The 27,354-nt window shown below is 40.5% G+C and overlaps 1 protein-coding gene across 5 annotated transcripts in view; it reads left to right on the top strand.

Annotated features, from left to right (window-relative positions):
- The window catches only part of PDE4A (phosphodiesterase 4A), a 301,715-nt gene that overhangs the window by 227,537 nt on the left and 46,824 nt on the right, over positions 1 to 27,354 (top strand). The window contains exon 1 of one of the 5 annotated variants that reach the window (XM_072399608.1): positions 3,309 to 3,445. The exons of 3 other annotated variants lie outside the window; for them this stretch is intronic. In XM_072399608.1, coding sequence (XP_072255709.1) covers positions 3,339 to 3,445 — 107 coding nt within the window. In that variant the 5' untranslated portion in view covers positions 3,309 to 3,338. Of the gene's footprint in view, positions 1 to 3,308; positions 3,446 to 16,942; positions 17,030 to 27,354 lie in introns of those variants that run through there. One more of the 5 variants, XM_072399610.1, reaches the window with a different exon arrangement.

Raw genomic sequence — 27,354 nt, 5'->3', positions numbered from 1 at the left:
ATACATACATACATACATACATATATACATACATACATACATACATACATGATTTGTAGAATGGTGCTGCTATGGCAAGGAGCACTCCTTTGGCACAGTCACACGTCTATCTTCTCCTGCCCCCACTGCCACCTTTATGCTAGACATGCTTCTAGGTTCTCTGACGCCTAATGCCACATTTGGGGCAGTTAAACTTCTAGTTCCTCTAGTGCCACCTTCTTTACAGTTACATTTCTAGCTTTTCATGTCCTTAGTGCCACTTTTGCTGCAGTTATACTTCTATTTTGTCCTGCCCCCAGGGCCACCTTTGGTGCCGTTACACTTCAATCTTCTCCTGCCCCCAGGGCCACCTTCAGTTCAGTTAGATTTCTAGCTTCACCTTCATATTGGGTTGTAATACAATTCTAGATTCTTCTGCCCCCTGTGCCATTTTTGGTGCATTTCCACCTCTAATTCCTCCTGTACCCAGTACCCACTTTGGTTTAGTTAGAGTTGTCTCTTCTCCTATCCCTAATGCCACCTTTGGTGGTGTTAATCTTCTAAATTTCCCCGTCCCCAGTGCCACCCTTGTTGCAGTTATACCTTTAGGTTATTATATCCCTAAAGACACAAAAAATAGACTAACCTTCAATCCCGGAAGGCAGTCTGATCCTTCTGGGGGTGTCTTCCATCGGTTCCTGCGTCGTCCCGGCATCTTTGGCGCTCCGGGCCCCGCCATCTTCGCCTCTTCTTTCGGGTTCTTCTTGCTATGTCACCTGACCCAGGCACGAGATCGGATAGCGTAGGTTGGAAAAAAAAGTTGCCGATCTCACTGCGCTTGCGTGAGATGGACAATTTTTTTTTCCTTTTCACGAAAAGGCTCTTTCTCAGAAGGAGCACCTAAGAGCCTCCCGGGATGGGTGACATAGGTATCCCTGGAGGCTTTGTGATTCCATTCTAAGTCAGGGGTCGGCAAACTTTTTAGACTTCTAGGCCATTTCAAGAGGTCAAGAAGGCACACTAGGTCAGAAGAAACAAGGTGTCCAAGGAAAGTTTTTTTCCAACCGTGACTGCAAGCGAGCAGCCTCAGTCTTCCGCTCCACTGCGGTGTAGTTTCTGTACGTGTGCAACGTGCTTGGCTTTGAAATGCCCCTTGAGATACGACCGCTTGAATGTGCTGTTGGTGTCGTTGCACAGTAAACACAGGGCTTTGTTGCCGCGTTGGACGAAGAATATTTTGTCAGTCCATTCGGGGTTGAAGACACGACGTTTGAGGTCAACCTTCCGGAGTCTGGTAGCTGAGTGTTGCTTCCGCTCTTAGTCACTTAGGCATAGTAATTGGGGTTACTGTGCGGGAACTCGATGATTTCGCGGGAACTTGCAATAACGTGACAATTCATTTAGGCCGGATTCAACAATACATAACTAGGGGGCATTAGGCCGGACTGGAATACTGTCTAGGCCGTATCCGGTCTAAAGGCCGGAGTTTGCCTACCTCTGCCCTAAGCGATCGAGAATTAGGGGGCAATGCTGCACTCTTTTTAAAAAAAATAAACAACAGAATTTTTACTTTGCATTAAAGGGTTATCTACCCTTTTATGTAAAGTGAAAATTCTGAGTTTAGGTACGCTTTAATACCACATTTGTTGGTGCTCCACTTCTGCCCCCAGTACCACATCTATTGGTGTTAAACTTGTAGATTCTCCTGTCCTCAGTGCCAACCAATTTGAGTAAATACAGACATTGCTTCGGTGTTACTAGAACATAGGATGGACTTCCAGCTCTTCTATTATATTTATCCCTCTCCCGATCCCATACACAACATTCCTGCAGAACGCAGCATGCCATTTGTTTTGTCTGCGCTCCTTATTGCTCCCATTGTTGCATCAAAATCACAGAGTAACCTCACCTTTGTAACTAATACAATACTAAAAACCAGGACACTGAACAATGAGCATTTTAAATAGGATTTATTTCCTGTCCTGTTTATTAATTTGTTCTTTGTTCTAAACCTAAAATTCCAACAATAAATTATCCCCAGTGAGCTCATGGGCAGAGGACACTTTTTAACTCTTCCCATTCTATATGAAACTAAAAAAATATATTTATAATCAGTAATCTGTATTCAGTCTAACGCTACGTACACACGTGCAATAATTATCGCTGGAAACGAACGTCTGGTTAACGATAATCGTTGACAAAAAAAGTGCACAACGACGCCCATGGACGAGGAATGTTGCTGGAAACGTACGGCCGACCCGGTGGATCTGATTGTGTGATAAGCGTTGGCGATCGTTCAGTGAATGTTCTGTGATACACTTTCTCCTTTACATGTCACTTCCTGCATCGTTCAAACGATCGTACCTAGTGTGTGTACACTATTGGTGGTTTATTTTTGAACTGTGAATAATCATTGATCGGTCGTTAATCGTTCATTTTCTAACGACAATTATTGCACGTGCGCGATCGTATTGTGTACGATTCTGTACACGCTGTAACGATACGATCGTTCAAATATAATCCACCAATAATGTACACACTAGATACGATGGTTTGAACAATGATGGAAGTTGCGTGTAAAGGAGATAGTGTATCACAGAACAATCCACGATCACTGAACGACCGTACACACAACAGATAGCGAATGATCGTCGCTCAATCAGATCCGCTGGGATAGTCGTTTGTTTTCAGTGACATTCCTCGTTCATCTGTGTTGTTGGTCAGTCGTTGCTCACTTTTTTTGTTGATCGTTGAACGATCGTATTGTGCACAATCCTGTACATGCTGTAACAATACGATCGTTCAAATATAATCCACCAATAATGTACACACGCTAGATACGATCGTTTGAACGATGATGGAAGTGACTTGTACAGGAGATAGTGTACGACAGAACAATCCGCGATCACTGAACGACCGTACACACAATAGATAGCGAACAATCATCACCCAATCCGATCCGCCAGGAGGGTCGTTCGTTTCCAACGACATTCCTCGTTCATCGGCGTCCTTGTGCACTTTTTTTGTTGACGATTATCGGACGAATGGTCGTTAGTCGTTCGTTTCCAGCGATCATTATAGAGCGTCCAGCACCTGTATTCAGTCTAACACTGGCAGTGTACAATCAGGGGTGCACTGTGCCCATCTGCTGGCCATAGCCTGGCATTGAGCTATCACAGGTCAGGGATCGCTGGTACTTTGCTACCTGTGTTGTCCCGGGGCAGCACCCTAAGGGTTAAGAGATCCGGAGTAATGACACCTCCGCCCTGCTCTGTAATCCACTTCCAGGACTTCCAGCTGTCACTGTGCCCGCCTCCCAGCACCGGACAGCCGTACTACGGAGCACCCCCGACAGATCTATGCCCTCCACAAGCCGGGGTACCCTGCGGCCCCCCAGGAAGCACAGCATGCATTTCTCCTTCAGCGAGGAGGACATCAAGAAGCATCGGCTGATCAAATCTGTAAGGTTAGTCTGGATATAGCGCCGACAAAGTCTGTAGCGTCGTACTGAGCGCTGCTAGGTCTGACAGTTGTAGTTCCTGCAGAGGTTTTGCTGATGTTTGATGGTTCACTAGCACTGGGGATGAATGTAAAAGGGGAGAAGATAACTAGAAGATCTGTAAATCTATAAAAAAAAGCCATTTCTAATCTCATGGTTTCTTCTAGTTTATTTATCCTTCCCTTGTGTGATGTCAGGGAAGGAAAGATTTCTATTCAATACCATACTCAGGGGTATTAATGATTTCTCAACTAATGATCATAATGAATTTATTATCATTCTTATCTCACACTATTCCTACTTTATTTCTCCTTCCCTTGTGCTTTGCAGAAAGAGCCAGGTATTGTTAGGTACACACGTGTAATAATTATCGCTGGAAAATGAACGCTTAGCGACAGATCAGCAATTATTTTTACCAGTACATGTTGTAACGATACGATCATTCAAATATAATCCACCAATAATCGTTTGATGGAAGTGACGTGTAAAGTGTATCACAGAACAATCCACGATCACCGAACGTCCGTACATTATAGAGATCATCGCACAATTTCATTTCTAATTGCTTTATTCTAGTTTATTTCTCTTTCCTTCCCTTGTGTTTTCCAGAAAGAGCCAGGTATTGTTAGGTACACACATGTAATAATTATCGCTGGAAAATGAACGCTTAACGACAGATCTTGAATTGTGAACGATCGTATAGTGCATGATTCTGTACACGCTGTAACAATACGATTGTTCATATATAATCCACCAATAATGTACACACGCTAGACACGAACGTTTTACCGATGAAGGAAGTGACATGTACAGGGGATCACTGAACAACCGTACACACAATAGATAGCGAACGATCATCGCTCAATTTCGATTTCTAATTGGTTGGTTTATTCTTGATCTTATTGAAATGAGAAATCGTACACATTGTTCACTTGTTTTTTTAATGGTAGAAGGGAGCGTAGTGATTGTTATGGACCAATGAGATAGATTCTTATACTTGGCATATTTTATTAAATTTATGCTCCATGATTGATATTTCCTTGATTGATAAAAGATCGGAGAATATTGGTCCTTTTATCTCCTTACACGACAAAAAAACAATCACAGAGTTCAAAGCTTGTTGCTAACCTGCTGATAGATAAAAATGGCAATTCTAATTAATTTTTCATTCAAAACTGATCATTCGTTTTTAACATTGCATTTATTGTATTGTTTTATCTGCACAGTGTTCTCTATTACCTATGATGTGCAGTGTCTGTTGTGATACGCACACATTACACCAAGAAGTCACTTTGTGAGTCTCCAGCTCCATGCCGTCTCTGAGTATAAACTCTGCAACTGGCAATTTTGGTAAAATAGAGAAAAAAATTTGTTTCCATGAGAAACTCAAAATGTCTATGCTAGTCTGGAACGCAGGCTGACCCTGCCACAGGCACATCCAGACTTATTTTAGGGATTGACATTTATGACATCACGCTGCATCATCCGATTTCCTCTGTAACATAATAAAATACACGTGACAGCCGTGTTCAATAAAAGCTGGTGAGTGCACTGGACTAGCGCTGGTGTTCAGGCTGCGCAAAAGTGGTTAGCAAATTTTGATTTTTGATTAGTGATGGCTCCGAGTGCTAGCTGATGACAGAAGCAAAACACATAATTATTATTATTATAACACAGTATTTATATACTAATATATATATATATATATATATATATATATATATATATATATATATATATATATAAACAGCCCTGTACAAAGTCCACAGTCATGTGACTAGCTGTCCCTCAAAGGAGCTTACAATCTAATGTCTCTACCATAGTCATAAGTCATTATCACAGTCTAAGGTCAATTTTGGGGGGAAGCCAATTAACCTAACCCATGCAAATACCTGCAAACATTAGGTGGAATCCCTAGCATAGTAGGCAGTTTACTGAATACTTTAAGGGCTTGGACACAACGTGTGGTAAAGCTGACATCCAGCCATCGCTTTGGCCTTGCACAGTTGCACCGGCTCCTCTATTATTTTTGATTTGAAGCTGCAGCAAGTCAGATAGGGCTTAACTCATTTCCATCATCTAGCCTTTACCTTCCCGGCTTTATTGCCCCTGGTCCTCCTCTTTCATTCATTCCATTTGGAGGACATTACTTAGAGAGGTGTGTGGATTTCTGGAATGTATGCCCCCTCTCACAAGCCATGACCCTGCATAAAGAAGCAGCGGGACCCAATGACGGCATCGCTGGGTGTAAAGTGAGGCATGTAATCATAACAGGTTTTGTAGGATGTAAAGCAGAAAAAGGCAAATTAAACTGCCCCATTTCCTTTTTTATTCTTCCTAAAACATGCACTTCATATTAGCCTTATGTAGAGCTGTTGTCCATTGCCACCATGAGATTTGCACTTGCTGAAATCTGATTTGCTGCCATGAGCTCATGATAGTCTCTCAGGGTCTGGACTTGTAGTTGTGCATTGCATTAACGCATGTATTGCTATACAGAAACATGTGCATTAATACAACACAAATGACAAGGTCTGCCGAGACTTTATCCTTATAAGTACCCTAAATGCACCTACCAATGCACAGCGGTGCACTGCCATGTCTTACCATGGGTTATAAAAGCCCAGCGTGCACAATCCTTGGTGCAGTGTTCTGTGTCAAATTAATGGCCTGCTCTGATGTAGCACACACCAACATGTATGGCAATGTGGCCATAGCAGGCACAGGCCCCCAAACTGTTTTATTTAGCAAGCTTATTTATTGTGCAGAACCATAGCACCGCTTGCTGAAATGTCTCCCTCCAGATTATCTAGCTGGTAGTAAAGTGCTGGAATGTATACACATCAGGGAGACGTTCAGCAGTTCTGTACTTGTGGTCTGGACTGTCACACCAGGTGGGATTAGAACAGACTGGGTGGAACTGGTGTCTCCACTCTAATGATATGTTTCCAGTTCCAGGGCAGGCTAGCAGACTTTCCCTTACCCATGCTGCTTTTTATATTGCGGATTTCTCTGTACCCTCTGTGCGGGGTGACGTCATTGGGCTGCCAGCTGTAATGCACATCACCAGGATTCCTGTGCGTATTGATATGGAGCTATAAAAAGCAATTATTGCCAAAGTCACATTTCAGTAGCTAATTTCGGCTTCTTTGTCAGGCGTATTTAAGGGTCACACACGCTATAATCTAAAGCTAAATTCCAGTCCTAAACGTTTCTGCCTGGACACCCATTATGCAGACAGACATTGAGGGTATAGAATAAAAAAGCCAAAGGCTCTAAAACCTTTCTGTTCTGTTAAAAACAAAAAAATATATATTTTTTTTTTTTGTTGGAGGTGTGCCTAGTATAGAAATGTGGCCAATGTATGGACAATAAGTTATTTACAGGTTCTGATAATGAGTAGCATTCTTTAAAACAAGCCACTTACTAGCCTCTGTATGTTGACTTACTGTGGAGTAATTCATTCTGAAAAAACACTTTTATCAGTAGATCTATGTGTTCCTTCTATTAGTAAGTCAGCCTTCTAATCTGTGATGCAAAAGAAGAACGGAGTTTTGAGACTTTAAGGACTTTAATGGATCTCTGTATATTTTGATGGTGAATTGCTCTGCAGTGCCTGCAGCTACAGAGGTAATTTATAATATTAATATTACTAATATTAATATTATTATTATTAATACTATCATTATTATAATAAACAGGATTTATATGGTGCATATTACACAACACCGTAGATTAATCTAAACTTCAGCCTTCCCTATTGATTTGTACAATTGTATGGGCACCTCTGTTATACTGAAATTGCTTGATTTCACCGAACAATGTAAGCTTCTCTCATTGTGCATTAGAAGCTGCAACAGACTAAGTCTCATTCTCAGACTGGAGAAATAACCGCATCAAGAAACCTTTTCTCACCAGCATTTCTGTCCCCGGATCACCCCTTTCATTCATTTGATTTCATTTTCTAATCATGGAGGCATTACATGTAGGGATTATCACAACGTTCTGCTTTCAGAAAGCCGTGTAAAATCCCATATGTTTAGCTGGCACCATGGTCATGTGACAGGGTGCCGCTTCACTTTTCTAATTAGTAGCCAAGGGTAAGTTTTGCATTGCCCATGTGATTTTCTGGTGGTGCATACTCTGTCCAATGGGTGCCAAAATGGTAGTCTTGCATTTGTGGTGTAATTTCTCAACATAAAGGGCAGCAAAAGATTGGTCCGCTGTGGGATAATCACTTGCAAACACCAGTCTGCGTTTCAAGAACAGGCACTGCCAATGGTCACATGACAGTGGATTGTGGTAGTAAATGGCAGGTTTTATTTTTTTTAAAAAAACTGCAAAATGACAAGTGGGTGAGCTGGAAATCATTTTTGTTCCCTTAAAGTGGGATTATTTTAAGCTGGCCATATCAAGTTGTTTTCTCTGTATTTGCTCTAAGGTGGTTTTTATACCACTCACCACTTTACATTACTCAGTGTTTGCCTATGCCGGTCACTGACCGGGATTGTGCGCAGGGTCTCTGCAGGGAAAAAACTTTCCAGTAGAATTGCGTCTTTTGTTGTCTTTTGTTATCGGAAAGCCTGACCTGAACCTTGGAAAGTTTTGGTGTGATATATCAGGATTTGTTCCAGAACAATGGGGCCTTACCCAGGAGTAATGATGTCATTCTGGTGACAGATTGGAGGTCATTGAAGTCTGTGTTACGTGAAAGTGTGAAAGTTTTCTAGGATGAAATGTCACCTAAAGGGTACTTCAGTTGTTACATAGTCTATAACCCTCTAGGAAGCTATTCTCACGTAGGGTTCCTCCAGAAAGTGCCAGGGGTTCCTTGTTAGGTGGCTGATTGACCTCCCATAAGATGGCTCTTGCCTTGATTCTGGTCCAACACCACTTGAGCCAAGTATGAGAACATTGTTCTCTTTGGCAACCAATGCAAATATATATTTTTTCACATTATTTGATTATAGTAGGGATTCCCTGACACCTGAAAATTATTTCAGGAGTAAAAAGATTGAGGAAGTCTGCTAGCCTGGGGGCATTGCAAGAATGGTAAAGTAGGGGTTGGGGTAAACTGGTATACCGACTGGGTTGGTGACAACAGCCAATATTTATTAAATTAAACCTTCTAAACCTTATTAATTTATTTACCTTCTTCTCAAAAGAAAACAAATGGGTTGCTAAAATAGCTTTAAATGTGTTGGCTGGAGATGGACAGTAAAGTCCATCTATGAGGGGCCATTTATTGTCAATGGGTACACAAATGACAATTTACCTGGCATACCTGCTGGCAATTTTCTGCCAGCCCCTCTTCTTTAACCCCACTTCAGAAGCCCACTCCTACCCACTAAGTACCAGCTGCCTATGGTGGTGATCCCTTCTGTTTACCATAAAATTGGGCCAAGTTGTGTTTTTATAGTATTGACAAAGAATCCAACCATTGGCTTCTGGTTTTTGGGAACTCTGATATACATTGACCTTTCAGGACGAATGGGGCAGATGGTTTTCAGTGCATGACCAAGCAAAGAATGGGCATCAGCATATGAATCTAACATCAATTGTGAAAGTTCTACTTTTTATTAGATTTGTACAGAATGGCTTTTTAAGGCTGCCCTATTTATAAAGAAACAACACTGCTGTGCAATTTCACTGCAGAGCGAAAATCCGGTAACAGACATCAGAGAACCTTGTTTATTTTTTATTTATTTTGCCCAACGTTTTACTTTGAGCTGCTTTTGTAAGTCCAAACTGCTTTTTTTATCCTGAACATCAGCAGCTACATTGGATAGTTGTTAATGATTACGTTGATTTTATAGCATAGATCTATCAGCAACTCAACAACAAAATTGTTGGAATTGCTATGTAGTGACAGTTCTTTTACCAGCAAGTCAGCTATATATCTGGCAGCAAATATACAAATTTATTGGGGGAAAAAGTGCATGGGACCCCTATGATTATGGTACCCCAGGGAGTTAGACATTAAGCCGCAGGGTGACACCCTCGGGGTAGACTCTCTATAGAGCATAGACATGTGTCACATACATATGTACCCTGGGCTTGGCCAAGTATATGCATTTCTGGCAATGTAGAAAGAAAGGAGGACAATGATGGAGCTGCATTATCACTGGAGGATCAGTATGGTCTGAAATGGGAGTTCTAACCTGTGTTATATTGCATATCCTGAGCCTTCAGAACTTTTCTACATCAACATCCCAAAAAGAGGTTGGTGTCCAACCAAGCAAGAATTGAATTGTTCAGTATTATAGAAATATATCCCTTTCCTCTACTGCCATTGCAAACCCTGATTTTGGTGGACTGATGGGCTATAGAAATGGCTTGGCCTAATGCACAGCTATGCACTTGATTTTGCTTTCATACTTTCAATAAGACAAGCACTCATTTAGGTACCCAATGAGATTCAATATTTTAGAAAAATCTGATTCCCCTTTGGGAAAATGTTCCCACCCCTAGCAAATTATATTTTACATGGTGACCTCAGAAAAGATTCTTGGCCAATATTGTAACTGTACACTCATTTATTTGTTTTAGCTGTGGAATCAAAGGAAATTGTGGCTTTGTATATTCAGTAGGTCATTCTGTTTATGGACACGTCCGGTGGCGGCATGTATATATTGCCGAGTCTGTGTGTACACCGATGTCTCCATATAAGTGAACCTTTTATTTATCACATGCAGACAATGTTCTCTCTGGGGGACTTCTGTATAATGTTCATCTACAATGTGGTCTCCATGGATTACATTAAGAAGATACACAAGTGTGTTGTTGTATTTAGCTTTATGACAAACTTCTTCTTTCCATAGAAGGCTGCATGGTTGTGTTCTGTAGGCTCATGCCACTTTTTTCTGTAAACCAGTCTTAAAGTTTCTTTTGATTCTACCTGTGCCCAGAGGGCAATGCAGCCTGCAGAGCACGTATCAATCTTACCAACTAAAACCCACAAATGGATGCTGCTGATGACTTGTTGCAAGAAACTGGTAGATGAGAATATTTAACAATGGACCTCTCTGGTCATGAGTACACAGGGAAGGTGTGTTGTAGTGTAGTTATATGACCTGCAGGAATTGTAGAGGTCTTGATTGAGGAAGACTATGGGCTTGGCCTTACCCCCATGCTCCCCATCACCAAAGTGGCATTACCACCATTCCATGTCGAGTCCTTTGGAACACAAAATCCCACAAGGTGAGAGGCTGCAACAGGACTGGATCTTCATTGGGCACTGGTGAATACAGCCACAGGCACCAGGATTTACATGGTTGTGGCACTCCCGTCCAAAAAGGTGATGGTGCTTTTGGATAATACCTTAACAAATGTGGCTCTGTCCTATTGGGGGGAAAAGCAGGTAAAGACATTGGGCCTAATTTAGTAAAGCTTTCCAAGGCTGGAGAGGATACACTTTTATCAGTAAACCTTGGTGATCCAGCAAACCTGGATTGTATTTCTTTAAAGTCATTTGCTATTCAAATGTTCTGAATCCTGGTATGCTGGATCACCCAGCTTCACTGATGAAAGTGTATCTTCTCCAGCCTTGGGGAGCCTTAATAAATCAGGCCCATTGTCACAGGGAAGTGTAACACTTCCACTTTTCTTAACATGTATGATCACAGGTCCACCTGTAATAGTCTGCCAGTGTGCATTTTAATTGGTTTGAGAATTCTTGTTCCCTCCATACAAGTCAATGTTTGTGTTGGTCAATACTGTTGCATGCCTACTATTGGACTCAATTGAAAAATTTCAGTCATTCTGGGAAAGTTGGTGGACTTTTTATTGGAAATTTCCACTTAGATCCTAAAATCCTGCCTTTACTTTTAAATCTATATATATGCATTTGCTCAGTTTTTATATTTTGAGCACCACATTTCTTTACAAAGTACTTGATACCTTTAGTGGAGATGTGGCAAAGGTGGTGGTATATCACAGTGACTGTAAATAGAGCAATAATGTGCCTACCCTCATCATCCAATAGATCAAAAAACAACAAAGACAGATTTAAGCAGGATTCCAGCTGCTGTCCTGCACATCTCTCCAGGAGCTGTGTGTAACATACTTACAAATTCTCTATCTGGTATACAGAATACACCTAGGATCAACTATATAAGGTAACAATATCAGTCTGTCATACTGACATACTCACATGATATTATACTTTACAGTCTATGTATGTATATATGTATATTGGTCTCTCAACATAAAATCATCATTGATTTTTTATAGATCCCTGACTCAAACACAAGGACCTTAGCATGTAGAATACCACACTACTTATACCTCTCTGATCTTGCATACAACTTCATACCATCCACTTTTGTTCCACAAATCCATGTAAGTGTGAATATTTCTGGATTAATTACTGTCTGACATCCATGTATATTGACCTAAAACCTGCTTGTTATTAATCAATTAATAACCAGTATATATAGTGGGACAACAATGTGCGCTCTAAACAACATAGGTCATCATGTTATAGAGAGCACATTAATTGGGAATGTATATATCTACAAAATAATATTCATATGAATCATTATAAATTCTAATTCAAACATTATGTACTGGTCTAGATGCAATTGACACAGACAATCTATGCATGCTGTCAATACTCCTGAAGAAGCCGTATCTGGTGAAACGCGTCGAGTATATCCAACAACATGCTTTGATGATCAAATATTGTATATGGTCAACAATATATAAGTTGATAGCTGTTATATGTCTAGTGAAAAAAATCACTTTGTCTGTAGTTGAACCACAAGGATAATAAGGTGGTTCAAACCAACCTTTGATTACTGTTTATTGTATTAAGTAATCATATGATTTCAATGATTATACCTGACCACTAGTTGTGTACAGTGGTATTTTTTAATGTACAAACCCTATTACAAATTTTGTTAATGTATGTTGAATACATCATTTGTGCCGAAAAACCCCCCTTAAATCTCTGTCTTTGTTGTTTTTTGATCTATTACTTGATACCTTTAATCAATTAGAAAGGGCTTATTCTCCAATCTCAGAAATTCTTCAGTCTCAGCATGTCTGTGATGTGCACAGTAACTGTATCTGGGTCTCCAAACAATTTTGCTGTTTGGTTGAACAAGGTGCTGACGTCAGAGCTACTGTAAAACGATATCCAGCTATACACAAAATGCTCAGTCATCAGTCACGGTCTGAGGACGGCTCTTTCTTGTAGCCATCACTAAGGCCACGGGTCCTAATCCTCATCAAACAGAACCTACACACTTTTAGCAGCATCCTGGAAAACGTGTGAAACAAACATGCTTGGAAATGCAGGGGATAGGCCTATGAAAATTTAAATATACATAATGGAAACTGGGGTCCCAAAATAATTTACCATGAGCTTACACATAAAAGAAACACTAGTGATTTCCACTTTACTACTAGGAAAAAAAACAATACTCTATAATACTTAGAGTTTCTCTCCAAGGCTTCCCTTCTGTTCCTCCATTTGTTGCAGCCGCCATTAAAGCCTAGGGGGAGCAGTGACACCATGCCCCCCATCATTGGGCCTAGGCTGGACCACTGAAGCCCGGGAGGGGGACCAGATACTCCACCATACCTAAAAGCACAAAGTATTTTGAGGAAGGATTGTTGGGTCATTTCTAGAGAGGTAAGTATCTAGTGACAGACACCTTGCCCTGAACAGGAAAATAAGTGTCCCAACTCTCTACCCGCATTTTTTCTTTCAAGTCACTGAAGCTGATAGAGGATCTTTATGTATCCAGCATTCAAATAGCATTAAAAATATATCACAGGACCTATGTGTGGCCACTTCTGCTCAGCTCAAGGCCAAGTTCCCAAAATACGTCAGTGCATTCGTGTGGTAGAAAGTGCAAGCACAGACAGGAGTATTTTTGGAGGTATAAGTTTGCACTCTAGATTTGCTGTTCTGCAAGAAAAATAGGTGATTTAATTGGTTGTGTATGTTGCTTTTACAGTTCTTTAAATATTATCCTGTTTCTCCATAAGGCTAGAAACCAGTACTGAGAGAAATACATGGATGGCCATTGACCTCCTTCTGAAAACACAACTTGCCCCTCTGCCTCTGGGCTCAATACTGCATTTTGGCAAGCGAGCAATCAATTGACTATTGGACCTGCATGGTCGATCCATGCCAGTGACTTCAAGCTTTTGAAGCTGTTGTATCAGGATGGCCGTCAGGCAACTTGCATTTGGTGGCAGTCAACTTATTTCTGTATACCTGTACATTCTGCTTTTGGATCACAGGTTCTCTTTAAAGGCTCATATCTCTCATCCCTTCAGCTGTAATATGTTTTCCAATACGCACCATCATCCCTATGAACCTAGCCATACACTGTGTTTTTTACAGCCCTTCTGTTCGAATGGGAAATATAACGCACCACTTTGCACAGATATATATTGCATGCTTGCGATTTTAGCGCACAGTTGTGGATAGCTGCACATTGTGTTGTATTGTGTTCGCTGGTAATTTTCATTTGTGATTGCAACTAAGAAAGAATAGAGAACCAGCAGACATCATATGAGTTGCCATGAGTTGTGTTAGGGCTACACGCCAGTGGGAATGAGCTAGAACAAGGTAAGAGTCCATGACGAAGTATGCCTGCTGTCCAGAAATGCTTCCATTCCAGCACATTACAGAGGCAGCACTGATACAGTTTAATCTGTAACCTTTCCACACCTTGCTGACACATATGTGATTAGTTGGCTCTGACAAATGTTTGTCTTACTCTGTTTTATTTCATTTGACCTTGTATTAACCCCTGCAACACCAGAGGTCTCAGGGATCCATGTCCTTGTGTCCATTATATGAAAGGTCGTGAGTCTGTGCTTTGATGCCCAGAGGAAGGGAACATACTCCAAAATTCTGGAGGAACAGAGGATGACTGTGTGTCTCCTGGCAGCCAAACGCCATTTATTTTAAAATTAAAACTAACGTCTGAATGGTGACTACATACGTAGGTGTGACAGATTGAATGGACAAACACTGATGCCATCTAATTGCACTTTTTCATTTCCTTTAAGGTCATCAGTTGCCAATACGCAGCTGTTAGGTGGCGTAGAAATGCAATATGTTTAGGAGTGATACAAAAACTAACATGCATGGAAACCCTAACAATTATTGTTTTCTTATTTTTTCCTATTTGCTTTGTTTAGTTGTATTCCATTAAAGATTTGGTTGCATTTTGTTATATCTTATCAGTTAGTCTGGGTTCACATGGACAATCTTCCAGCGGCTCCTGGGTGGCTGCCAACCACCAAGCAGCTGCCATCGCCCGTCACTGCATTGCTCATTCAAAGTGGATGAATGTTTTGACTGGCTTTAATGGATGATGTGTGATAACTAACTCGAAGCAAACACCCTGCGCTGGCAGCATATTGGAGAGTTGGCCTACTACTGTCACACACAATGCCCCGGGTCTCCATTGTCCAAGACCTGCTCCTCCGCACACTGCTCCAATCAACAATGCTGCTTAGCATGGCCACTGCTCATGTGGTGTGCAGAAGTTGTGTTGAACAGTTATAGACCTGAACTTCTGCATTGTGTGTGAGAACAGCAGCCCGACTCTTCTAGCACAGGGTATGTAAACCATTGCTACATCACCTACAAAAACAGAAGGAGCCACATATTGATTACAGTACAGGTAGCCCAACTAAATACAATACACACAAAGTGTACTAGGCTTTAGGATCATATCACTTGGTGTTGAAGTTTCTATCCATTGGTGGATGGATTTCTACACTTAAGTATACCAGCTCCACCCGCCTGTCACCTTATGGGGTCTTCTTTTGTAGGTTGGATCCTGCTTTTATTTTTAATTAAGGAACATGTAGTACAAGTACATTCAGACACTAATTATAATTTCTGTAATGCTTTAGACATTTGATTGATTTGATCTTGTCTTAGAGGAAACTATTGTTGTCACATATCTTTAGTCACTGGCTGAATATATGGGGTATGGGGTTCATCACATTGGAATTTTAGTGCTTTGTTCCAATGACATAGATAGTAAGCATGATTGGATGTTCTCTGTGTAAATAGACCCTGTGGTCTGTTTCCAGAACCTTGGCAGCAGATGCCAATTTTATCTGTGGTTCATAAATACCACAGCAGTATATCTTACCTGTGCCACATACCTACTAAATTGTATATATTGGCTATAGTAAATGCTACCGCAACTGTATATCTTACCTGTGTAACATACTTGACATACCATACCTGTATATCTTACCTGTGCCGAGTACTGTACATACTACATTATACATTTTGGCTATGGTACATGCTACGGCACCTGTGTATCTTACCTGTGTAACATACTGTACATTGTACATATTGGCTATAGTAAATGAAACCATGCCTATCTATCTTACCTGTGGATCAAATATACTGTAGCTTTATACTCCACCTATGGCACATGCATACCACAACTGTATATTTTGCCAGTAGCAAATATATATCCCACATCTGTATCTTACCTGTGGCACATAAATTTTACATGTGTACCGCTTGGCTCTAGCACATGCTATACCACACCTGTGGAACCTACTGTACATCCCACACCTGCATATCCTACCTGTGGAACCTACTGTACATCCCACACCTGTAAAACCTACCTGTGGAACCTACTATACATCTCACACCTGTATAACCTACCTGTGGAACCTACTATACATCTCACACCTGTATATCCTACCTGTGGAACCTACTATACATCCCACACCTTCATAACCTACCTGTGGAACCTACTATACATCCCACACCTGTATATCCTACTTGTGGAACCTACTATACATCCTACACCTGTATATCCTACCTGTGGAACCTACTGTACATCCCACACCTGCATAACCTACCTGTGGCTCATGCATACTGCAGATGCCAGCCACCACCATTCAGGGGCAGTTTTAGCTAAAAGAAGAGTCTGTAGATTAATAATAGAGGTAGATTGGTCTGGTCACTGTAAATTTCTGTTTTCCTAATTTAGCAGTTGGAAGGTTGGCATCTTTTGTTTCTGAAATGATAGTTGGCAGGATGTTGCATTGTATTAAACGGGTGGGAGCCGTGGCAAGCATTGACTCTATTTATGGTGTATACACAACATAGCACCTATTTGAGCTCCTTTACTAATATTTTTCTCCTTTAATTCAAATGCACAAAGTTTCTCAGATGAACTGTAAAACATACCTTCATTGAAGTCTTTTTAATTGTGCAATTTATGTCTAATTAATAAAGTAGAAAAGACACGTGATCCTTCATCAGATTAAAAACATTCAGACTGAGCACAGTGTCTTGATTTTAAAAGATATAGTTAATGTATAACTGGTATGGGTAGATACATTTCTGAAGGACACTAGTGATATGCATCGTGGATGTCTTCATTATGAGATCATTGCATCTCCAGTACCAGCTGCAGGTTATAAGGTGTTGCTGGCGATCAGTCCTGGTGATCAGTCCTGGCAATCAGTCCCTCCTCGGCAGTTTGCAGGAAAGCTCTGTGGGTGCATGCGACATGGTGATACTCCCTGTATACGTGGTTTTTCAAGGTGTGTTTTGTTTTTGTTCTTTTTGGTAATGTAATTTTTTAGTTAAATAGTGAACCATGTACTACTGAGGTCAGTCAGTGTGGTTATCTGGGGACACGTAAGTTTTGCTTCCTGTATATATATAATCTAAAAAGAAAAAGGTGCTTACTGTTTCATGTAGGGTTCTATCAGTCATTCAACTTTTCACTCTTAGTGAGTTTGCTCCTTCTTTCCTCTCTGTTCTCTAAAGTTTTTCACCCTGTCTTTCTCTGCTCTTATTTTCAGTAGAGCTCCTTCGGTTTCCATTGTGTAGTATAGAAAAAAGGGATTGCACACTCAAGGCTCATAGATCATCAACTTCATATCTATTTACTTGATGTGAAATCCTTCACCTCCATTTTTTTCTTTTTGCATTGTGGGTCCTTCTGCCAACTCCTTACATCACTACAGGACACAGCAATGGGCTGGAGGAACAACCGAGCAGTGGGGAACAAGCTATCCAAAACTCCTGGAAATGTTGGATAGCAGCTTCACTGAACATCTCGGAACTAAGAGATTTGACTCTTCACTGGCCAGACAGATGGGAAATAATGTCTGCCTACATATTTTATGGTTTCCTTTTTTAATTTTGGCAAGTTGGCATGTCTTAAAATACAATTAACTACTTTTATTAGGTTGGATTTGGCCTGCACCCTGCAGGAGGGGGTGAGAGGGACTGAGCAACATATATTAGTTCCAAAACCCCTGAGGATGGAACTATATTCTGTCGATCTAAAGGCTGTAGGGTCATAACAGCTTTATAATGAGAGGGCTACAAAGGGTGCAGCTTTGGGGGCAACACTGCAGTGATTTTTCTTCAGGTGGTGGAGTGTTGTCACCTTATCCAAGGGACCACCTATCCAATGATTCTTGTACAGTTTGGCCAGCCTTTTTCCACCAAGTCAACATGGACACTTTTAAAGGTTACCCATTCTAAAGCTGCCTCCGGCTTCTGAAAATGTTACCTCCCATGTTGTATGCTGACCATTTATCATCATACCTTTCATTCACTGACCCAGATCAAGTACGACTTTTATCAGACTTTCCTGATACACATACTTTTTCCAGGTCAGTTACTCAGATAATACTAATGGGAGTCAAACAACCATTTTTGGAAGAATGATCAGCAGTAGCAGTCCATACATGTTTTTTTCATGGAAGGTTCACTTTAAAATACATATTATATTTAATATAAATACAAACCTCAGTTAAAAATTAATCAATCCTACTAGCACACACTGTTAATAATGTAAGTTCAGCAGGAGATGTGCGTATGTTTTAAAATTCGATCGAACAGAAATCAATCAGCAGGTCTTGAAGACCCATCAGAAACTTGTACAGTCAATGGATTTTCTACGACCCACTTAGTCAAGGCTCTTATGATTCTGTATTAGTTTTAGACATTCAAAACTGATTAATGGTGGAATTATTAAAATGATCCAATAGACTATGCAACTGAATGGGGAAGTCGACCTGTGCATGACCATCTCAGTTCCTTCTGAACTTTGTTTCTTACATGGTAGTCAGCAATACAAAGTCATTATTGATGACTCCGCACATCAAGGCGCACGGATTTATATTACATCATTGGTTGCAATTGCTTGATGATTCTTTTGGCAGGGTTCATGGAAGCTGAGATCAGCAATGCCATGCTAAAAAGTCTGTCCTATCTTTAGAAGGTGACAAGAGTTGTATGTGTGGACCCGGTGTCCCATACTGTTCTAAGATCTAAGATTCTCTTCAACCAGCAATGGGCATCAGACCTAGGTATTTGAGCCTTATTAATAGGATACAACATCAAACACAATGAAACATAATGCCCACTGTGAGAGATTTAGTAGACATTTGTTAAATATTATATTAAAGGGATTGAAATGTTTCCATCAGTGGATTGGTACTGTTAAAATGTAAAAAAAAGATCTTTGCTGAGTTCTAAGTTCTCCCTGTTTGGGGCACTCCATGCCAGAGGCTGCATATAACTTTCTTAGAACATGACCTGATTAATGCATATGATGTCATTAGATCAATGCTGGCAAAGGACATTTGCCAATAAAAATTGATTATAACCGGGAGGGAAGTGAGCTGCGTACATCCAAATGGGAGCCCTTTTACCCATATGATCCCATGGAACATTACAATATGGTGGAGAAGGGACGTTATATATGCAAAACTGAAAGAGTTACCCAGTGTTTCTGTAAAATTTGATATAATAAAGTTAGGATGTTTTATGATGGGAAATGTATGCATATTCTATAAATAGGTGTGAATATGATAACCTTGCTGTACACAATCCTTTCCATATGTTTTAGTGTTTGGAGTTATTTCTTTTTAATAGTTTGCAAAGGTATAAGTAGATTGGGATAGGCTTATCTGACCATTGTATATAAGGGCAATGATCCTTACATAAAAAGAACAAACAAACAAAAGACAACAAAATAGATTGTAAATATTTGCCTTGTTACATGTATATATCTTATACACGTCCAGCATGGGCTTCTTGATATGCCCAATCTTTTCCATTTTTTTATGAGCTAGAACCTAGGATAAAAGGAAAAAGCAAGAAAGGGCTGGAACTAAAAGAGAAGATGGCAGAAATATAAAGGGAACGGCAAAAAAGAGGCAAAAGGTTGGAGAATCCTGCAACGTATGCAAAAGCTCTCTTGGGCCTGATAAATTTGTCCTAGAATGAGATGGCCCTAACATTGAATTGGGGGGTTTCCCTCATATCAGGTGATATGTGGAAAGAACTATCTGTGGTATATTGGTTATCAAATGATTTCATATCAATAGAGTTAGGGTGTTTTTATGTTTTCTGTCCCAGTATTAATAAGTGTTATAATTTTTTTCCAAAAGAACCTGTTTAAGATGGCGGTAAAGTTCTCCATCAGTTTCATAATAACACCCACTAATAACATTTTCATTGTGGTCCGATGGGCTTTGCTATACTGGGATTCAGGAGTATGCTATAAAATATGTTGTATGAGTGAATAAGAGGGCCTGATTTATTAAAGCTCTCCAAGGCTGGAGAGGATACACTTTCTTCTGTGAATCTGCGTGATCAAGCAAACCTAGATTGGATCTGGTCAAGGATTGAAAACATTTGCTAAGAAATAGCAAATGGCTTTTAGGAAATCCATTCCAGGTGTGCTGGATCACACAGATTCACTGATGAAAGTTGGAGAGCTTTAATAAATCAGGCCCAGAGTGAGAGACAGTCAGAGGGAAGACCATGTTAGTGTGATGATTGCCCTTCAATTGTCCAGTGAGCAGACTGGTAGTGTGTACTTGTCCCAGCTGAACTACTTCTGCATTGAAGGACAATGATCTGACTGTCTTCCCTGGCTTGTGTAGATCATAAAATAAAGTTCTGAAATCTTTTCGCCAGGTAAAAAACTTCCTAGAATATGTTTTTTGCTGTGTGCAAATTTAAAAGATCTTCTCACTGAGAAGACAATATAATTTCATGCACTCTTACTGTATATTGTAGTCAGTCTGCCTAAACCTTACTTGGCAATTTTATAAATCAGGTGCAGAAACAGTTTTATAAAACAAAGAAATCAGAGGAAGGTTTAACCTTGCTTACGAGACAAAAAGAATGTAAGATGTCTGCTTATTTTGGCTGGGAGCAGACACTGTCCTTCACACAAGTCTGTGTGGGAAGTTATGAAATATGACAAGCCCATGCACATAAACACGGAGGGACTCCTTCCTTTCAACAAACTTTTATCTGAAATTACTATGCCATACTGAGTGTGTACAGGGGAGGCGTAACAGTGCCCGTAGGGGTCCTGATGTAACTGAGGATGGGTTTTTTTCTTGCATATTGTGTAAGGCTGGGTTCACACGTGTAATAATTGTCATTGGAAAGGATTGTGAAAGATCAAAAGACTGCACAATGCATGAACGAGTGCTGTACATACAGGAGAGGGAAGGGGGAGAACGACCGAGTGGCACCCTGCTGTGCTCTCTCCTCTTCACTTTATCGCTCCTCATTCGTAGTCCATGTATCCGCCAGGACGGTCGTCAGAACGACGAACAACAAGCGCTGTACACACGCCAGATTCTCGTCCAATATCATCTCCGAGGCAATTATCAGACGAGAATCATCTGACGTGTGTATGTTGCCTTAGACACTATTAGGAAATGTGAGTAGGGAAGTGTCATTGTAGCCAGAGATAAGGCCACTGATCCATCGGGGCCACTTTGAAAACCCCCCAAATATATTCAGGATAAGTTTGCAGTTTTAAGTGGGTTGCCGTTTTTAGTGGGTTTAAAGAGAAAAGGTTGACCGTTGGCTGCTCTGTCTTTGGTAAGCTGGACATTATTGCAGAGAGCCTGGGGATGTGATGACTATCAAACCTATACTTAAACTTTAAAGATAAAGTTTAATCTGATAATAATTTTCCCTTCCATTGTCCCTCCCTCCATTCCTCTTCTATTTTTTTACATTCCTTTTTTTAGACCCAGTGATCTTATCATTGTTTTTGTCTTTCTTTGTGCAATTCGAGAAGAGCCCAAATAAGGAAGGGGCAAGCTGGAGCCACCATTGTGGCTGATAAGTATTTATATGTAAAAGCACCAAAATGTCCCAAGGCAATTAAACTATGAAAATACAATTTGTGTGAACTAAACCTGTTGATGATGTTTCATGATTGAAGCAATTCTGTTGCCACATAGCTATGGTGACTAAAGAGTCTGTAACATTTTGGTCTCCTAATGTGGTTCCACTTATCATCTGTTGTAATCTGTGTTCTGTTGCAGCGGAACCACATAGGGCAATGGGCAACTAGGCTTGCCAATGGTGGATGTGTCTAACAATGTGCCCCTGTGCAGAAATGGTCCCTATGTTGCCTGAAAGGGTTCCGGGGTTGTGCAGTAGCACATTTTTACCTCCTATCATCCACCCCTGAGGTGGGAAAACATCGGAAATGTGCTGAAGATTCTTTGACCTCTTTAGTTCTGCATGATAGTGAAGAAATGGGTTGTTGGCAATAGCTATTTAGGTATTTAGGTAGTGTTTTGAATGTGTTTTTTATTTTAAGATTTTTATTTTTTATTTAGTAATGGTCTTTTTAGGAGAAACAGATTGTATAGTATTTGAGTTGTCTGATGAACATCTGATATCTACCTTGTCTCCCATAAAGTTGGTAAAAAGCCTCCAAGTGAAAGGTTGTCCATTCATTCATGCATAGTTGATGGAGTGCTTGGATGCACTGAACTTTTCTCAGTCTTTTGGTCCATAGTAGACATATGACGCCCTGCTGACACAACTCATTGTTTGTACCTGGAGGACCCAATTAGGGGCTTTGGTTTGCAGTATCCGTTGCCTTGCTGCTCCCTGTTCTGACTTTGACATGAAAGGTTTCCCTGACCTCCACACCTTGCGTCAATACTGTCCCTATAGGAGGGAGTGAGGAGGCGAGGGGCGGACTGGGCGTGATGGTGCACCTCATGGGGACAAACAAACGTCACCTTTGCTGTGTGAACATCTCTGCCCTATCATGTGAAGCTGTTGCTCGGTTGTGACCTGGTATCCCACAACAATGCGCTCGTAGTTAGAAGTCTCTCTGGAATGGGACTTTTCCTGTGTTCAGTTTCTACAGAGACGTGACGTAAACCTAATAATCTTCACCTTACCTGCTGATGTGGCCCTCAGTCTAGTCAATACCATATTGTAAGAGACATGCTGGTTATTGCCCAGGATAAGAGGTGGCAGCACCCATCTACAACATTTGTGCAGTTTACTTTATCACTCTATTTTTTTATTTTTCTGTCCAGCTTTAGACTACTAAAGAAACACAAGAGCTTCTGAGAACAGCTACAAGACTCTTTGAAGCTCTGCAGTATGCAAACTGATATCTCTATCTTTACAGGATATCAAACAATAGGCAACCCCGGACAATGGTATTCTGTTATTTACTCCTTTTTGGTCTGTTAAATATACAAATAAAACATTTTTGTTTCATCTGTTCAGTAAGCACCTAAATACCTGTTGATCCTGCTGGAGATCTTGTAACCAATACTTTCCAATACTGACCGTTAATATTTCCATTATCCTCAGATCTCTGTTTTGGAATACAGAACCCTTTGCCCTATGTTATGAAAGAGAGTGGGTTATTTTGTAGTCCTGTTAGGCTGACAATGTAGTGAAGATAGAGTTAAATACTGCTGGCAGTCACACTGAAAACATTCAATGGCATCAAAAATTGGTGCAGAGAAAACTCTGGATGGAAGTTGAATGATGCAACAAAAAAGTTTTTTTTATATCTATTCATTTTGCAAATTTCGAGTTATGCTGTTTCGAGTTGTGTGTGTGTGTGCAAATTTCAACTTGAGCTACTGAGCCCTGGTAACAGTTTTTATGAATCAGATATTTCATAAGACAGGAACACATAATGAACCAGGTTGGCTACCTACTGTCTGAAGACTATAAAACATTTATCGTAGCATTATTGTTTCACTATAGGGACACATTTTCCTAAAGGAGCATGTGTCTGATCCATCAGAGAATTAAGATAAAACCTCTCCATTAGATTTAGGTAACAGATCACTTGTTCATGTGACCGGTCTGCAGACCTGCAGGATGAGACTTTAGCGTTGTCTATTCTTTGCCTGAACTTCCTTTGATAATCAGTCCCAGATGCAATCATTCCATTTTCAATAATACAACAAAAACAAATGCATTGTATAAAAATATCCATCAACACTTTGCTGAGTGCAGAACAAACCCAAGTAAGGAAGCTTTAAAAGGCTTCTGGAATGAAAGAAAACCAGATAGTATGGAGGTTGCCAGTGCGTCTTTGTTTAAATGTTTAAATTTTTTTAAATTAAATTAATTTTAAATTTTGTTTTTTCTGACTTTTATGAATCTTCTCAGCCACCAAACAAAACTGAACTTCTGGTCTCTTATAACTGAAACACTTTCACTTTCCCCCACAAGCAGTGCTCTCTGTGTCCCCATCCCCCTGCCATCTGAGAACCATTTTTTGTTTCTTTTCTTGTTTTTTTATTGTTAGTTCTTTTTGCAGTGCTCATGCAATAGATTCAAGGTTGTCAATACACTTGTATACAGAAAGCGGAACTCCAAGTAAATCTGCAACATATACATAGCTGTAATGCATATTCATGCTTTACCTTCCGAGGGATTTGTTTTCCTGTTTGTCCAACACAACTGTCCTAGAAAGCCATTAAAACCCAACTGATGTCACAGAAAAAGATCTCGGGCCTGATATATTAAAACTCTCCCAGACTGGAAAAGATAGACCATCATGAGCGAACCTTGGTGATCCAACAAACCTGGAATGGATTACTATTTTAATCGGTAAACGTTTTTTATCCTGGACCAAAGCCATTCCAGGTTTGCTGGATCACCCAGATTCTCCTGCGATAGTCTATCTTTACTAAATTAGGCCCATTATATTGGACCTCCATTTTCATAGCCTTAAGCCTCACATTGATGGCTGATAAATGTCAGAGGGATCCCGCTGGAAACAATCTTACGTGATCGTGCTATACACAAAGTGCTGTTCTGTTCAATAAAGAGGGAAAGGGTAGGACAAGTGAGCGGCACCCCTCCGTGCTCTCTTACATAGGAGTGAACAGTAGGGATAAGCGAGAAAGCCTCTGGCATTTTTGCGAAAATTTTCTTTGAAGTTTCGATGGGTGAGCGAAATTTTGTGAAACCATCGGAAATCCAGGAAATCACTATAGGAGGATTACCACGGCTACATTCATAAATGCAGCCGTGGGAATCCCCCTGTCAGTGAGTGGTCCCTGGGCACTACAGGTCAGAATGAGGGCAAGCCCTTATTCTGACCTGTAGTGCCCGGGGATCGTCCACTGAGAGGAGGATTCCCACGGCTCCATTCATAAATGCAGCCACGGTATTCCTCCTCTCAGAGTGAATCATGCGGCCTGCGTTTATGAATGAACGCGGCTGTGGGAAAACTCCTCTGATTTTTCCCACGGCTGCATTCATTCATGACCAGCCAGCAAGACTCACACTGTGTTCCTGGATAGAGAAACTCTATCCAGGAACACATACTACAGGGCTGCAACAGCAATCAGGTGAGCGGAGCTGTCAGGTCCCAAAAATTGGTCTTGCAGGTCCCAAAATATGCGTCTCTCCGGCCGAATTTACAAAGGCTGTTCTTGCCTACATGTTTTGTAAGCATGAACAGCCCTATTCACCACAATACCAAATTTAATAAATTCGCTCGCTCATCCCTAGTGAACAACCCTCATTCCCTATCAGTCATTTATCAATCTTCCATGATGGATTGATGAACAACATTGGGGAAGAACTGCACACATGTCAGATTTTGTGTACATAGCTTTCCTTGTTGTAGTGCTGGGTTTCTTAAGTATGACTGATGGGTCCTTTAGATTTGATAGGTAGACCTAGTTCACTGGACATACCAAGACCCCTTCTTCTGCTATCTGTATAGAGCACCAGGGAGGAAGAATGGGAGCAGCATTTTCAACAAGACAAAAACTTTCCAAGCAAACATCGGTCAAACATAACATAATTGACTTTTTAGAAAGATAGGAGTCTTCATTGGGTTTGCAGGTCATTGATTTATTTACAAATGTACTTTAGGCGGCACAATTCTCCCTTACCTGGCATTAGGGTGTAAGGGTTCACCTTGCCAACCATTGGACCATTCCCCAACCATACAAAGGCATTGAAATGATAATAACGAGCAAAAACAACCTCCCCTCTATCTGCAATGACTTTACCCTGCTGGAAGGAAAGGAAACATATTCACATGCTTTATTACCCATTTCCTAAGAGCCCCTAAACCCCCTGTGTATGCCCGGTCATTGTAGCTGTAGTTATGTGTATACGTCTGTTTGTCTTTCCTTTTCAATAGGTGTGTGTACAGATCATAATGTTTATTAAACTTGTAGCTTCAGAGCACAGTGGTCACTATATGTTCAGCACTTAGTTACTGAAGCACAGTGCTAACAACATAATCCAAAGTAAGCAGCACTGGAATAGGAGATCTGCTTTTTTTGTAGTAAAGGTGTCAACACATGTAGCACAAAGTACACAGAGTGAGGCACTTCTGTAGTCATATGCACGTTTGTCAAGTTCACAAGTGTAATTAATGCCAAACTCATTAAAAAATGCTTGCTGAAGTTTAACAAATTAATGTTCTGACACCCAATATTGCACTATAAGGAAGAACACCACCAGACTTCTCAGGACTTTGCTGTAGTGCAGTCACCCTATTTCCTCCTATTAACAGTCTGGTGATCGGAAAACCCCCTTATGATTCAGGAGAAGGGTTCCCAAGCACACCTACTAATATCTGTTATATAAAAATTCTAATATAAAAAAGAAACACAAATATATTTCCTGCAACCTTCAGTCAGTTTATGACTTGCTATACAAGAATAAATGAGATTGGTGATGGAGGAAGTAAAGCACAGGCATCAGGAAGCCAGTAAACGTTCTAATTTGGCACACTTGCAGTATTTGCTGTATAGATTACAAAATCACTGATTGTTTGCACTTGTCTAAATTTTCTTTTTAATATATCACCATCAAAATCTGTTTTGTGAGGAAGGAGCATTGTCAGTTTTGAGTCTGTGTCTCGGTTGGGGAGATTTTCTCTTGTGTTCTCTCCCAGTAACCACAGGCAAATTAATGAAAACTCTGCTCACCAGGAAAACGGGAATATTATTTTCCATCTTCAGTGTAAAAACCAATCGTGGTAGTGAGATTGCACCATTGGTGTACCCGAATCTAAGGAATCAGCTTGTGTCTTGGTGCACTGTGCTCTTCCCATGGCCACATCTTTTATACTTTCACTGCTTGAGTAACAAAGTCAGAGATTTTTTATGACGTTTAATCAGCATTTACAGAATGAGAAGACAACAATGGTGATCTCCATGTTGCTCTCAGGAAAGATTTCCTTACAGCAAAACAATTATGAAGGAAATAGGCACGAGTCCTAAAAAAGAAGTGTTCCTTCAAAACAAGGAATAATTGAAATGAATTTGTATCATTTTCATTGCTGCTACCCATCATTAACATTTAACATGAACATAATGGAATGCAGGTATTATTTAAAAATCTAATAAATGCTGCGGAAGTCTAGAATCTGTATTTATTTAAATTACAGAATCAAAACTCCAATTCTCATATATGCATTGTGCCTGCCGTGTTTTCTTCTATCACATGTTTTGTACATGTGTAGTAGGCTAATAGACGTAGAATGGAGAGGTTGCAGCCCCTCACACTAGTTCCCTTCCATGCCAGCCTGGTATGGGTGGAGATTTGTGGATTAGGGGAATCCTAT

Source organism: Pyxicephalus adspersus, chromosome 2, assembly GCF_032062135.1.
Source record: "Pyxicephalus adspersus chromosome 2, UCB_Pads_2.0, whole genome shotgun sequence".
In the NCBI taxonomy this organism is placed as follows: domain Eukaryota; kingdom Metazoa; phylum Chordata; class Amphibia; order Anura; family Pyxicephalidae; genus Pyxicephalus; species Pyxicephalus adspersus.
Note: the sequence above shows the minus strand (reverse complement) of the source record. Positions and strands in the feature narration are given on the sequence as shown.